This window comes from Halichoeres trimaculatus, unplaced genomic scaffold, assembly GCF_033239565.1.
Source record: "Halichoeres trimaculatus isolate MK-OKI-2021-1 unplaced genomic scaffold, fHalTri1.1 fHalTri1_scaffold_1, whole genome shotgun sequence".
In the NCBI taxonomy this organism is placed as follows: domain Eukaryota; kingdom Metazoa; phylum Chordata; class Actinopteri; order Labriformes; family Labridae; genus Halichoeres; species Halichoeres trimaculatus.
The window spans coordinates 25,703,042-25,716,850 of record NW_027437179.1 but is presented as its reverse complement, the minus strand read 5'-3'; the positions used below and the strand labels follow the sequence as shown (position 1 = coordinate 25,716,850).

The 13,809-nt window shown below is 40.0% G+C and overlaps 2 protein-coding genes across 2 annotated transcripts; one reads left to right on the top strand and one right to left on the bottom strand.

The window, feature by feature from the left end:
* The first annotated feature begins 149 nt into the window (after positions 1-149).
* atad3 (ATPase family AAA domain containing 3) lies at positions 150-5,496 on the top strand. Its single transcript, XM_074687487.1, has 16 exons — positions 150-490; positions 1,038-1,114; positions 1,318-1,419; positions 1,528-1,587; positions 1,671-1,740; positions 1,835-2,000; positions 2,195-2,264; positions 2,669-2,824; positions 2,919-2,975; positions 3,060-3,185; positions 3,267-3,391; positions 3,477-3,528; positions 3,640-3,710; positions 3,809-3,976; positions 4,255-4,363; positions 4,480-5,496. Exons 1-16 carry the CDS (start codon positions 298-300, stop codon positions 4,924-4,926), a joined length of 2,049 nt encoding a protein of 682 aa, XP_074543588.1. The 5' UTR covers positions 150-297; the 3' UTR covers positions 4,927-5,496.
* A 3,335-nt stretch (positions 5,497-8,831) lies between these two features.
* Positions 8,832-13,501, bottom strand: ssu72 (SSU72 homolog, RNA polymerase II CTD phosphatase). The gene is made up of 5 exons (XM_074680651.1): positions 13,222-13,501; positions 12,185-12,328; positions 10,343-10,482; positions 10,093-10,211; positions 8,832-9,771 (listed from the first exon to the last, which is right to left on the bottom strand). The coding sequence occupies exons 1-5, from the start codon at positions 13,299-13,301 to the stop codon at positions 9,670-9,672; spliced, it is 585 nt and encodes a 194-aa protein (XP_074536752.1). The 5' UTR covers positions 13,302-13,501; the 3' UTR covers positions 8,832-9,669.
* Positions 13,502-13,809: the final 308 nt, after the last annotated feature.

Below are 13,809 nucleotides of genomic sequence, written 5' to 3'. Positions count from 1 at the left end.
TCATGCCCTTCCTAGTGAATTCCATCTCTTTCATGACCCTCTGGGCTGCCGTATCAATTTTGGGTGGGACTGCGAGAATGACCTCTATTGAAGCGCAGTGTCGAGTAGCCAATGGGGAGAATGAATACTTACTACCAACAAATCAACAATGCTGTTGTTCGACTTTTCTATTGCACATGCGCAGTAGATTACGGCATGACACGCGTGTGGAGGAAGTGAAATGACAGTTCAGTAGCAGCTGCAGCCTCTTGAGCCACACAGAACCGGCAAAACTGAACTTTATTTATTCTTTTTGAAATGTCGTGGCTGTTCGGCCTGAACAAGGGGCAACCCGAAGTGCCTCCCGGTCTCCCGGTTCAGCCTCCACCTCCTCCGCCGCCCGCCGGAGGCTCCAGCGGCGGTGGAGATAAACCCAAGGACAAATGGAGCAACTTCGATCCCACCGGGCTGGAGCGGGCTGCTCAGGCGGCCAAGGAGCTCGACAAGTCCCGTAAGTGTGTGAGGGAGCAGGATAGCACAATGGGAAGATCCCTCAGGATTCACGTTGAGACAGTACTGCACACAGATACTACAGCGTCCATCTCCTCTCTGGTTCATGGTGGTGGAGGTCTCTCAGTGATGCAGCAGCTTAAATAACGAGGTCCACACTCACAGCCAGCAACTTCACTTATAGGTTTATTTTAATCTTTAAGATTATACTGATTGACTACATGACTGACACTGTCCTGATCTAACCTCCATTCAAACCCGTGGGACAGGGTTCAAGGGTTATTTCAGGTCACAGCATGCAGTTACCTACTGTTCAGCATATCTGCTATGGTTCACTATTAAGCTTTATTATGTTATTATTCCGGGTCTTCATCACCTAAAATTTAAAAAACAAACAAACAATGAGAGGTTGAATGAGACAAGACAAGTACCATACATGTCATTTCAATGGCTTCATGCTGTATTGTTAGTTTAGTGTTTGAAGCTGACATATTTTTTCTTTCTCCTTTTCCTTGTTTGTGCTATTCATACTCTTCACCTCAACCCAGGGCATGCAAAAGAAGCTCTGGAATTGGCCCGGATGCAGGAGCAAAGTACTCAGATGGAGCATCAGAGCAAAATGAAGGTAAGACTGCTTCAGGATCCCTTCAGTACTACCAATATATAATGATTAAACCATACGATAATGATCATTTGATCTCTTGGCTGGTAAATGTTACTCAAAGGTGGTATACTTGGCATCTCTGTGTGCTGTGTATGCTCAGCATCTGTGTCTAGACTACCATTATTTAAAAGATGTGTCATTTTTGGCATCTTCTTGTGCAACAGGAGTATGAAGCAGCACTTGAGCAGCTCAAAGGTGATCAGATACGAATCCAGGGAGAAGAGAGGAGGAAAACACTGAATGAGGAGACCAAGCAGCATCAAGCTGTGAGTTCTTTATTTTGGGGTTTTAAATGTGGAGAATAAAAAAAATGTTGCTAAAGTGACATGGAATGACTTGAGTCACTGAGTGACAGTTTTTTGGTCCCCTCACAGAGAGCCCAGTATCAAGACAAGCTTGCCAGACAGAGATATGAGGACCAACTACGGCAACAGGTGGAGTCATTTTTTACATATTGGATGCTGAATGCCTAAGATGAGATGGAACAGCAAATGGTGACCATTATGTTTTTCAACAGCAAGCCTTAAATGAGGAAAACCTGCGCAGACAGGAGGAGTCTGTACAGAAACAGGAAGCCATGAGGAAAGGTAATAACTCCACTTCTGTTCCACTGATGACAGGATCACTAACAGAAGATAAAGATGTTTGCTCATGTGTTTGTCTTATCCTTGGTTGTTACAGCCACAATAGAGCATGAGATGGAGCTGAGGCACAAGAATGAGCTGCTGCGTATAGAAGCAGAGTCTAAAGCTCGAGCCCGTGTGGAGAGAGAGAACGCCGATATAATCCGCGAGCAGATCCGTCTGAAGGCTGCAGAACACAGACAGACGGTCCTGGAGTCCATAAAGTAAGACACCAGCTCACTGATTCCTCACTACAGCAGATAGAATAGTGAGGTGTCAGTGTGTTTAGTTAATCAATAAGTACCACAAACAAATGAAGCTGTGTCATTATTTATCACACTGCTGTTCTGTTTTGTATGTTCTGTGACTAAATTAAGCTTAAAAGTGACCTTAACAACTGACTGGTGTTTGCTTTAAGGACTGCAGGTGCTGTGTTTGGAGAAGGATTCAGAGCCTTTGTGTCAGACTGGGACAAAGTCACAGCCACGGTAAGACACATGTTTCTTTTGTCTTTTTTTCAGTATAATGCTGCTTCCTGTTTTTAAAACATGTTGTTTTACAAGGAATTTTGCTATTTGATTTTCATGGGAGAGAACAGGGCCAATAAAATTATATGGGCGGTAAGGCCAGTAGAGAGGGGAAGAAAGAAAAAAAATCTCACATTTCACTTGCTTTGAAGTGAGATTTTACATCATTGTCAAACTTTTTTCAGAAAAAAATCCAAATTTTAAGATACAAGTATAATTCTGACTTAATTCTTGGAATTTAAGTAGTAATATTCACTCGTAATAAGTGAAAAAATTCCAATCTTTTCTTTTTCATTTCTTCAAATTTTCTTGTATATTTTGTCACTGTATCAGAATGTAGTGTAATCGCTGTAATACTTCACCAGGTGGCAGGGCTGACCCTGTTAGCTGTGGGAGTTTATTCAGCCCGAAATGCAACAGGAGTGGCAGGACGTTACATTGAGGCCAGGCTCGGGAAGCCGTCACTGGTGCGGGAAACATCCCGATTCACTGTGGGAGAGGCAATAAAGCATCCTATCAAGGTAGCTGGGTTTCAGCTGAACTATCTCTGCTCTGTTAACTACAGATCTCTTTATGCTAATCAAACCATTCTGGTCCCTCCTCTTAACCACGCAGACAGTTAAACGGCTGAAGAGCAAACCTCAGGATGCCCTCGAGGGAGTTGTGCTCAGTGTAAGTGGAGGTCTTTACAAATGCATGCAAGCTGTTTTCCTGGTTAAGTTTTGTCAGTATAAATGCATGTTTTCTATTTTATAGCCCACCCTGGAAGAGCGTGTGCGAGACATTGCTATTGCAACCAGAAACACAAGGCAGAACAACGGCCTGTACAGAAACATCCTCATGTATGGTCCCCCAGGCACGGGCAAAACTCTCTTTGCTAAGGTAAAGCTGCAGGCTACATGAAACAAATACAAGAAGCGATGACTTTTCCTAACTGTGAGTTTTTCCTGTTTTACCGAGTAGAAGCTGGCAGTGCATTCTGGGATGGACTATGCAATCATGACTGGTGGAGACGTGGCACCCATGGGCCGTGATGGTGTGACTGCCATGCACAAAGTGTTTGACTGGGCCAACACAAGTCGACGCGGGTGTGTTACTTTATGTAACAAAAATGGTAGTGTCCACAACACATGAAAAATCAACACATGAAATAACTATTTTATCCTGTTACAGACTTCTGCTGTTTGTTGATGAAGCTGATGCATTCCTTCGCAAGAGATCCACTGTAAGTCTGCATACGTTCTTACTTTACACAATTCTTGGAAGTTTTTGTTATTTTTTTTTTTTATCTTTGTATAGCCTTACAAAACAAAAAACCTTTGCTCATTGTTTACAGGAGAAGATCAGTGAAGACCTCAGAGCTACTTTGAACGCATTCTTGTATCGCACTGGAGAACAGAGCAACAAGTAAAGAACTCTTACCTTAACTTTTCATGTCATGCTTTGTTCTTATTTTGCTCCCCAGCACGTTTCACAGCTGCTTTACTTATGTGTCGCTCCTGCAGGTTCATGATGGTCTTAGCCAGTAACCAACCAGAGCAATTTGACTGGGCCATTAACGACCGTATAGATGAAATAGTCAATTTTGCTCTGCCGGGCCCTGAGGAGAGAGAGAGGCTGGTGCGGTTGTACTTTGACAAATATGTCCTGGAACCGGCCACTGGAGGGAGGCAGTGAGTACAATCCCCACACTGTTAAAAGGGTCATCAAGCCAAGACACCACATATATGAGGGGTGCACACTTACACAAATGATTAAGTTTGGTCTGGTTAGACACGTACAGATGTTGGAAATCTGTTAAACTGTTTAACCTGGCCTCACCAGGACTATGATAATTCTGTATTTGACCACTCTTAGATTAAGGAAGGCAAAGATTCAGTCTGAATCCATTTTGCATTTCTTCTCCTCTAATCTGCCTGTTGTATGTGTGCATTTGTGTTTCTTTGAGCAGAAGAATGAAGCTGGCACAGTTTGACTACGGTAAAAAGTGCTCTGAGATAGCCAAGCGGACAGACGGCATGTCAGGACGAGAAATCTCTAAGCTTGGTGTGGCCTGGCAGGTATGTTACCTGTTTGTGTTCATCGTAATTTCACAAAATTGATGTCAACAAGGTTATCATCTTAAATATTTTCATTTTTGTGGAAACTGAATGTGTTGGCCCATGTTCTCTTGTAGGCGGCAGCATATTCGTCAGAAGATGGTGTTCTGACAGAGGCGATGATTGATGCTCGGGTGGATGATGCCGTCAAGCAGCATCTTCAGAAGATGGACTGGCTGCATGGGGAAGAGGAGGCCCTTGGTAGGAGCCTTACTCCTCCCTCACCTGGGGCAACAACCAGTGGGGGTAAAATAGGCTTCACTCTGCCCCTCAGTGAGGCACCCCAGGCTGAGGAGGTGATTGCTCCGGTACTGGAGATTACCACAAAAGAAGGAGGTGAAAGTGAACCTCCTCCTCCTTTAGATGTCAACCCTTCAGGAGAAGTAAACAGTGAAAAGGACCTTACAGAAGCTTTAAAAGAAGAAACAGCTGCAGAGAGTTTAGACAAGCCTGCTGTTCCTACTAAAGAGGAAAAGGGAGACAAAACTGCATCTTCTCCTCCAAAGGATGGAACCCCAGTTTGATTGAAAGATTGTTTAGGTGAAAAAAAAAAGATTAGTTTACAGCCCCTCTAACATGTTTGTCACATTGTTTCAAAGTCTGCTGGACTGTCTGTGACAGAAGATGAAAGCCAGCTTGTTGGATAATTGAATAACTTTTCAAAGCAGAGCACCTAAGACTCTATCATTCTAATATATAATGTATGGGTCATAAAATGTTCTAAACATGGAAACCAGACTGTCTGTAATAACCGTATGTAAGTGTTGTACACAGTGGGGTGCCCACTGGAATGATTAAATGGATGTTTTTTTAAGAAAACTCACACCTGAAAACTTTTTTTTTACATTTCTGAGGCAAAAGTCTTAGTGTCTCAACATCAGAAACTTAGATGCAAGATGCAGACACTCAAAGTGGGTTTTTAGCTAATTTAAGGCTTGACGTTATCTGTAAGGGTTAGTAGTAGCTTTAACATGACTCACAGCTCATAAACTGTACCTCAGATCAGTGTTTATTAGAACTCATTGTAGCCTTTGAAGTGTTTAACTTCAGCTACTGTCTTTTCAAGACACTCTCTAACCCTCCTTAGCTGTTGCAATACTTAAAAATCCTGTTTCTCTTTTTAAAATAAAAAAAATGAAGCATGACCATTTGTTTTTGACCTCATATCCAACTTGGAAACTTTGAGGAAGAACAAAAAACCTGAAGCGACACTGCAATTTGTTTCTGTAGAAACTGAAAATGGGGTACAATTTTTATAATAAGTACACACACTTGGCTGGTGGAGCAGATTTGGACTCAGGGGTTATGCTGTATTTCTATAACACACAGAGACCTGAATTCAACTCAAATCTTTACTGGTCAAATACATCTCTTGCAAGAAAATATTCGTCCCCATCTGGGGTGGTGCCCCCTCTGGAGTCCTGCATGGTTTTTGGATACAGACGCCCTAGAAAGCTCCTAATACTGGTGAATTTGGGCAACCACGAATAGAAATCACAACCTGGAAAGAAAGACAACTCGGATGAAGAGCTCTTACAGACATTCTGTGTCTGTAGTGGTGAGTGTGTCTGTGTTAGAGTGACGGGTAAATCACATGGGTCTGTGAAACACGTGATTCAGGAGATATAATAACATCTGTATGGGAAAAATCAGCTTTAATGGCAAGGGGAAAAAACCCAACCACACATGTAAGACCTGACCTGAAGGGTTGAGTGCATCCTGAGTTGTGATGAGGTTATATGATATGTCAAGTGAAGTGGTTCATATTATAATACAGACCAACAGAGATCATTGTGAGTGGAAAAAAGGCATCTTGGCATTCATTCACAAAAAAAGTGTATTATTCCTCTGTAATTCCTCGATATTTAATTATTATAAATGTCTATATTGTTTCTCTGAACTTCTTAGAGTATCATATGAGGCTTAAAAAGTTCAACTGTGAATCATACTACTTGTTCAAGTATATTTACTTAAAAACTGCTTATAACTACAGGTAAAGGGTCGTGTTATTTTTTTCTGAAAGTTAAGGGTATGGTCTCTTGTTGTCTTCAAAGCTCCTCTCAAAAATTTTTCAGTTTTAGCTGCCTTCTTTCTTACTGTTCTCTTGGTCATGTATGTGTTTATTGTTACCTGAATGTCGGGCCTTATCCAGCCACAGGAGAAACCAGAAAATGCAGAAGCCAAGGCATAGTCCAAACAATACATCTGCATCCTGCTGGGCCAATATACCACCTGACCAGTTAGTATGAGAATTCACTGTGAACTGAGCCCCAGTGTAAGGCACCACGAGGGATACTTCATCTCTACAAGAGAAACAGTGAAATGTTTAAGTACAAAAATACAAAAACAAAAAAACAAAAACAATGTGAGTATCATCTGTCAGATGACTTCCATGATGGAAAAAGTGGTCACTCTGGGCTTATGAGGAAACCCACAAATGCAAAATGTCATTGTGACCTGGCTAAAAAATAGATGGAGTAACAGGGCCCAGGACTAAAACAGAAACCCTTCTAGCTACCACTTCAACTTCCATAATGGTGACCATCCTGATCTCTAAATACTGAACTAGAGCAAAAAACCACTGTGCATTGAATAGTTGAATATTGCTGACAGTAAGGTTCCCTTATGCATTTTACCTCCCGCATTGGCAGGTGCAGGTGGAGTCCTTTCCCAGCACTAAAGATGAGACGAAGTTGTAAATATCGCTACAGAAGGCATTCATGGTAAAATCTGAAAACAAAACATATTAAGTCAAAAGAGTTTAAAAAAAAACACGTATGTCTTCGTAAGGTTCGTTTAAAGGTGGATAAAGTAGCCCAGTTAGGCCCATTCTCTGTCGGTGGTAGTGCATTAATGACTCACCAAATATCAGGTAGCTGGTGAAAACCTTTCCGTTGTGAGCATGTAAAATAAGCTACACCACGCTGTTTTAACGCTTATCAGGAAAGAGGGATGGCTTCAAAATCCATCTTTCCTGACTTCTCCCCCTGGCTGTCAGCACCACCCTAGCACTCAGGTAAAAGTGCGGTTGTTAATCTCATATTGGGATAGTTTTGACACAAAATTAACTACGTTACCAATGGTAACGTGTTTTGGTAACAGTAACCTTCTTTTTAATAAACGCTACTCAGTTGTCCTACTCAGAAGTTTTAACGTATCAAAGGCTAAGGTTCAAAACATTCATGATTACAAAGGATGTAAGAAAATTTAGAAGTATATTTTATTTTTATGACGTTATCTTAATAAAAGCATGATTGAAACACATATTAAAGAGTAAATGTCAGATTATTGTTGGACCCCATCATAAACCTGTCTGACTGTCAGGTCCATCAAGGACCTGACTGTCAGCCCTTTTATAAAACATTACTCTGTACACACTATGCATTATAGCAAAATTAGCATGAAAGAAAGGAATTGTAAAGAACTTTTCAAACACATTTGATTTTGTGATAATCCTTTGTCCTTTAAGAGCACTTTAGCGTGACAGGGCCTGGTGCTATAGCTGAACAGCTAAAAATAAATAAACATAAAAACAGAGTTAAAATCCACATATATCAAAGGCAGAACTCACCTAGATCAGTGTCACTTACATCTCAACAAAATAATGTCACTTCCCCTGAGTAGTAAAAGCATGTGCATCACTCTTAATCTACAATTTTGTGTTGAGACAGGACTGACATAACACCCCTGGGCGGTATTGAATTACTCAATAACTTTATTATTTGTGTATAATCTTAAGTTTAAAGCCAACTTCTGTGAAGGATAAAAAAAAATGATATTAATATTTTTATTCCCCACAAAAAATGTAAAATTAATGAATGACCAAATTTTTTTGTGTCAATTTTTGTCAGGGGTAGGCCCATTTTACAAATTTGTTGATATAAATTAAGATTTTAAGGAAGAATGAATGTGAAAACCTAGAAAATGATGCACTCTTTTTCTGAGCAACTCACCTAATTCAGCCACGTAGTTCGTTGTGGGCAGTTTTGGTTAACTAAAGTTTTTTTTCATATAACAACACAATGACACATAATATATGTTTCTGGTGTAATGGCCAAGTAAGGCTAGACTCAATGACTTAAGGATTATCCTCATCCAGGTTATACATTTTTAACTGTTTTTCTGCTGGCTCTCGACTGGATTTAAAATTGAAATGAAATTTGGAAAAAAACAAAAAACAAAAAAGAAGATAATTGAAAGAAGTAAAACTTTACACCAGCGCTATCATGCACACATGAATGTTATTAGGCCACTGTAGTAAGCATACCAGCAGACGGCAAATATGAGTACACCCCAGTTAATGATGTCTCACTGTGAATGACAATCTAGGTGTTGACAAGTGCACTGAGATATGCACATTGAACCTTTTGCAGGATACAGACATCAATCAAGGATCCAAGTGCAAATAAAGTACAGAGACATGCTGTTTGAAGATGATTTTCTTTTAGTGAATTCATATGTACATACAGAAATATCAGGCACTCTGAGCTGAGCTTGCAGTTCGCAAAGAATTACAATAATTTTTTTGTCCAACATTTACAAAAGAAAAAATACTATGCCCTGAAAGTAGCATATCCAAGTTTAAATAAGAATCAACATATTTGGGGGACACATTGGAAAATCTCAGAACCCAGAGTGGTCCAAGTTTGGTTATTCAATGTTAGCCCATCCATTTTAACTTAAGTCTAACTAAACTACATCACAGAAGCACAGAAAACGCATTCCATTTACTTAATTCTTCTCCCTGTCAAACCAAATAAACACATTTAGACTCTTCCAGGTCAGGATTAAAAATCTGACATATAAGCTTTCATGAATTACAATTTTATATCATCTGAGGAAAAAGAAGTCAGCCATAATATGCTTTACTAAACAAAATCAGAAAAAATTTATAAGAATTTATAAGTTGTTGGGGTATGGGTGCTATGGCTCTCCCTGAGGAGACATGGAGGAGTGATTTCACTGGACTGGGCTGGAGAGAGGAGCTTGGCCTGACCTTGTTCCAGAGAAATAAAGGCAGAGCAAGAGCAGCGAGTTGGTCCTCTGCACAGAGGAAAAACCCATCATCACCATTTGTCTGACAGCAGCTGTTTGTTAGGTCCTGACCCAAAACTTTGTGTGTGAGAATGTCTGTGTCTCTGCAAGCACACAATTTGCTTGTCCTGGATTATTGAAAAGTGTATGTGTGTATCTGTGTGTGTTTCTTTCTGCTATTGTTTGATTGCTTTTGATTTGGGTCTGTGTTTATTGCAAATGTCTATTGTGTATCAGTAGAAACAGACAGTGTGGAGAAAAGGCCTGTTGCTCTTCTCCTCAAACTCTTGGAGGAGCTCATCAATTTCATTCTCCATGTCGTCAGTGTGCTGGATCTGCAAGGTGGAAGAAGAGAAGCATTAAACACTTCTGGCATTGCTTATTAGCAATAAATAACATTATCCTCTACACACCACTCATATTTTTATTTCATAGACTGGCTGTATTTTCATGGCAGTCCTGGGCATCTTTTTTCAAACACATATTTGACAGTTCAAAACAATTTGTTCTTAAAATCAAGTAAATAAATGACAATATTTTCATTGGCCAACACTTCACCAAATGACAAAGGAGACCTATTGTTTCACGCTGCCCCTCAGAGTGCCTGCTAGATACCATTATAAAACCATTATAAAACCCTGATAGGAAATACTTACACATTGACATAGCTCACAGATAAGGAAGGCGCCCAGCGTGGCTTCCTCGTGGTTGTCCTGAATGTCTACATTGATGACGTGCACTGGCTGCAGCGTCTCTTGCTCTCTTGAATTCAGATCTAGGGCACAACAATGGAAAAAAGAAAAAAATGTGACATTGAAAGTGATAGGAACATGTTTCATAATGGACAGTAATAAAATTAATAATTATTTGCTATCATTCAATAGAAATTCTTATGAGGATTCTTACCTTCCAGCACTTGGTCGTAGACTCTCTCTTCACAAGTGATGACCAGGTCAAACTTGTCCTTGCAGCTCTGGAAGCGCTCTGGCTTTGATTTGATGCGCTTGTTGCGGTCCAGCATGTGCAGGATGCCGTTCTGTGTGTATCTGAAGAGTTGTGGGGTCAAGGCAAAACAGGAGGGAGCAAAATATTGCGAAGTACGAAAACGAATCAACCATCACACTATCCTGAAGCCAGATTTTATCAGAAACAACACAGATGAGCAAACACTTCCCAAAAGGTGAACGATTTTCATTGGCCTTAATGAGACTGTGTATTTGTTTTACCCTTAGGGGACACACATGAATGAGGTCAGTGTGTCTTTGCATAAGATAAACTGTAGCACCCTCTAGTGGCATCAATGACACTGACCAATCGAAAAAGGTAATCTCACAGACATTTTGAGGCGAGCTATCTCAAATTAGAGGAACAACAGAGGTCTCAACTGTGAACTGTGAAATTAGCAACAAATATCTTTGTTGTAAAGACAAGCCATGATGACTGCTTTTCTCACATTGACAGCTTTGTTTGTGTTTATCTGGTTTAAAAACTGCCTGTTATGTCAACAGTCATTTTCTGATCTTTTAAGTTATGACTGCATAAACAATTACACCAGGCACCACAAAATATGCAGCACACACCTTTCTACTCTTAAAAAATGGATGTGAAGAGATTTAGGTCTGAACTTACAGGTAAACCTCTACACTGTGCCTAATCTTTATAAAACAGTTGATTCATATAAACTATTTACAAACATTAACACATGTATAAACAATAAGGCAGGTTTAGAATGAAGTGATACTAATATTCTACTTTTTTTTCTTATAACCCACCAGTCAAAATTAGTTATGCTGTAATTCTTCCGAAAACAAAGTGTCAAAGACAGCTAGGACTTCCAAGGTCTATTCAAACTTCACAGTATACTTATTTTTCTTTTCTTGAGGAGTCAATTCCTCAAATGACATAATGCTGCGTAAAAATAATAAGGATGTGACTCATCAACAATTAATCAAAACTGATTGTTGTAACTTCCTCAAATGCACTGCGGTCAACAAGGAAACAAAGGAGTATCCCAGGATGACAATTTCAGGAAGATAAGCTTCTTTTCCTGCTTAATTGGAATCTTGACTGGGGACTTGATGTATTTTGTTAGCCAAACTATCTTCCACAAAATGCTTATTTTTTGTCTCCTCCCTGCATATGACGCCTGTTTTTCTTTGCCAGTGCAGTTAGTTTTTTTTTTCCCTTTAAACACCCACTTCCTGTTAAACAGTGTTTCAGCATTCACTCCTGAAAATCCAGAGGAGTACAGCGATTTAATCAATTTAAAGAAAAAATCTAATGCACTTTCGTTGCTTTATGTAAAATGAATAAGTGTTAAAAAAACAGGAAAGCTATGCTTGCAAGGAATAACAGGAACATGAAGACCTTGAAGAATACTGATAATCAAAAAATATAAACTAGGCTTTCAGAAGCATTTACAGTCTCAATTTTAATGGTCTCAGCACAAAACTAAACATTATATTCACCAAAAGGCACTTGCTGCTCCATAGCGGATGGGGAAAAGTTTTTTTTTCTTGTGTGTTGTACAGTATAAAAAACAAAATATTTATATATCTGCAATACATTTTAAATACCTTCATGAACTTATTCCATTATTGCTTACCCACTTGCTGTACAGCTCGCATTTCCATGAGCTCCACCACAGCTCAACGTCTGCACATTTTACCTGGACATGTTTACACATCTGTGTTCAAGTATGCTGTTTGAGCATGTGTGTGTCTGTGTAAAAGAGTAAGAAGGGGATACAGTTCCTTGTCCTTTCGGACCAAGTCGTTGTACATCTGTACATAAGTTGTTTTGAAGTCATACACATTTGGCTTATCCGGGGCAGGACCAGGTAGCTTCACATGAGACCCCGTACCAAATGAGCGCACATCAAATCCACGTTTACTGCAAAGATGAAACACATGACAGTCAATTAAATACAGTTTCTGTCAACAGTCCAAGATACTAAAATAATTAAATAAATACAGCTACACTGCCTAAATCGGCATTTTCATCCCATTTTCCACCATATGCACTTAAAAAATATAATAAGAAGATAATCTTAGCTGAGGTGCAGTTACGGCAACATAAAATCAGACACCAGACCTATTTATAGGTTTCTTTTGTACCGTTTTCTGGGTATATCAAACGTAAATTACTCATTTCATTGCATACTTTGTAGATACTTGTCAAAGAAAAAGACGTTTAACCGCAAATATACAAATGACTTGGGTGTCAAAAACAGGCTGTCACATTGTACTTTTTTTCCTACAAGATATGGATCACTGCTTTCCAGTGGAAAAAAACGCACAACTAGGAAATGAGACAGGGGGCAAAGAATCAGTCAATTCAAAAACACTCATTTTTTAAAAAGGGGGTAAGACGAAACAAGTTTTCGGTAAAGTGAGTGGATGCGGGGGCTGGTGACGGCGAAGTTGGACAGCTGCAATTCCCTTCCGGTATTCACCCCGCAAGAGGGGGCGCCGTTGTCAAGTTGTAGAGTGGAAAGTACCTTAACTTTAACCGGTATTTAAACCCTAAATCTGTTTTAAGCCTTCTTCTGAGATTGCGCTTGGGAGCAGACACAGGGGTGAAACCACGCACAATTCCGCGTTCAAAGTCTGCCGACTGGTTTTACACTCGGGAGTAGTCAGTCCTTTGTTTTTACGGTGAGGCCCAACGGGCCAAGTCGCTGTGTTGGCATGGCCTGTAATCGGTTAAGTAAATCGACTCGACGACGCACACACGATTCCTTCGTGGTCCTCCATAGTCTTCCCATCCAGGTGGTTCATCATTACCTGAGGATATTATGCGCTTCCATACTGCGGTTCTGGTTGCTCGAGCACACAACCGCTACACGCAGCGGGTGGCTCGGCATTTCGTCTCCCCGGCTGAAACTAACCGACACCAGCTGCTTAAAACTAACACAGGTTTTAATTTTATCACCAGAAACAAAAAGGTTAAGAAAATAAACGCCTATCTTTTAAAATAACTACAGCTTTCCTCAATAACAACTACGCTGGTGTTTGTTCTTCTCTGGAAGCAGGAAGTTAAAATGGCGGAACCTCGACGGGTATGGCTTTGTTTAATGATGTCAATTGGGGGAGGAGTTTGTTACTCGATAGGCTGGGAAAACAGTGACGTAACGTGACGCAAGTTGACAATAATCTCTTGCACGAAACTTTACTTTGCTCTACAATAAAAGTAAACAAAACAACAAAAAATCTTTCAGCTCCTATGGCAAGCCGTTTTCACATTTAAAGGCTAAGTTTGAATATCCGAAACTAACATTGTAGATACCGACAACGTATTTCTGACTAGTTGTAGATATATTTTGGATAGTTTAAATTTTATCCCAAGAAATCTGTACTTTAATTTGGAATTGG

Bases quoted from the DNA above. Each gene is read 5' to 3' on its own strand.
- atad3 (XM_074687487.1), top strand. From the start codon at position 298: ATGTCGTGGCTGTTCGGCCTGAACAAGGGGCAACCCGAAGTGCCTCCC. The intron at 1,420-1,527 runs GTGAGTTCTTTA...GTCCCCTCACAG, and splicing joins AGACCAAGCAGCATCAAGCT to AGAGCCCAGTATCAAGACAA. The intron at 2,001-2,194 runs GTAAGACACCAG...GTTTGCTTTAAG, and splicing joins ACGGTCCTGGAGTCCATAAA to GACTGCAGGTGCTGTGTTTG.
- ssu72 (XM_074680651.1), bottom strand. From the start codon at position 13,301: ATGCCGAGCCACCCGCTGCGTGTAGCGGTTGTGTGCTCGAGCAACCAG. The intron at 12,329-13,221 runs GTAATGATGAAC...TCATCTTTGCAG, and splicing joins GAAGCGCATAATATCCTCAG to TAAACGTGGATTTGATGTGC. The intron at 10,212-10,342 runs GTAAGAATCCTC...GTTGTGCCCTAG, and splicing joins CTACGACCAAGTGCTGGAAG to ATCTGAATTCAAGAGAGCAA.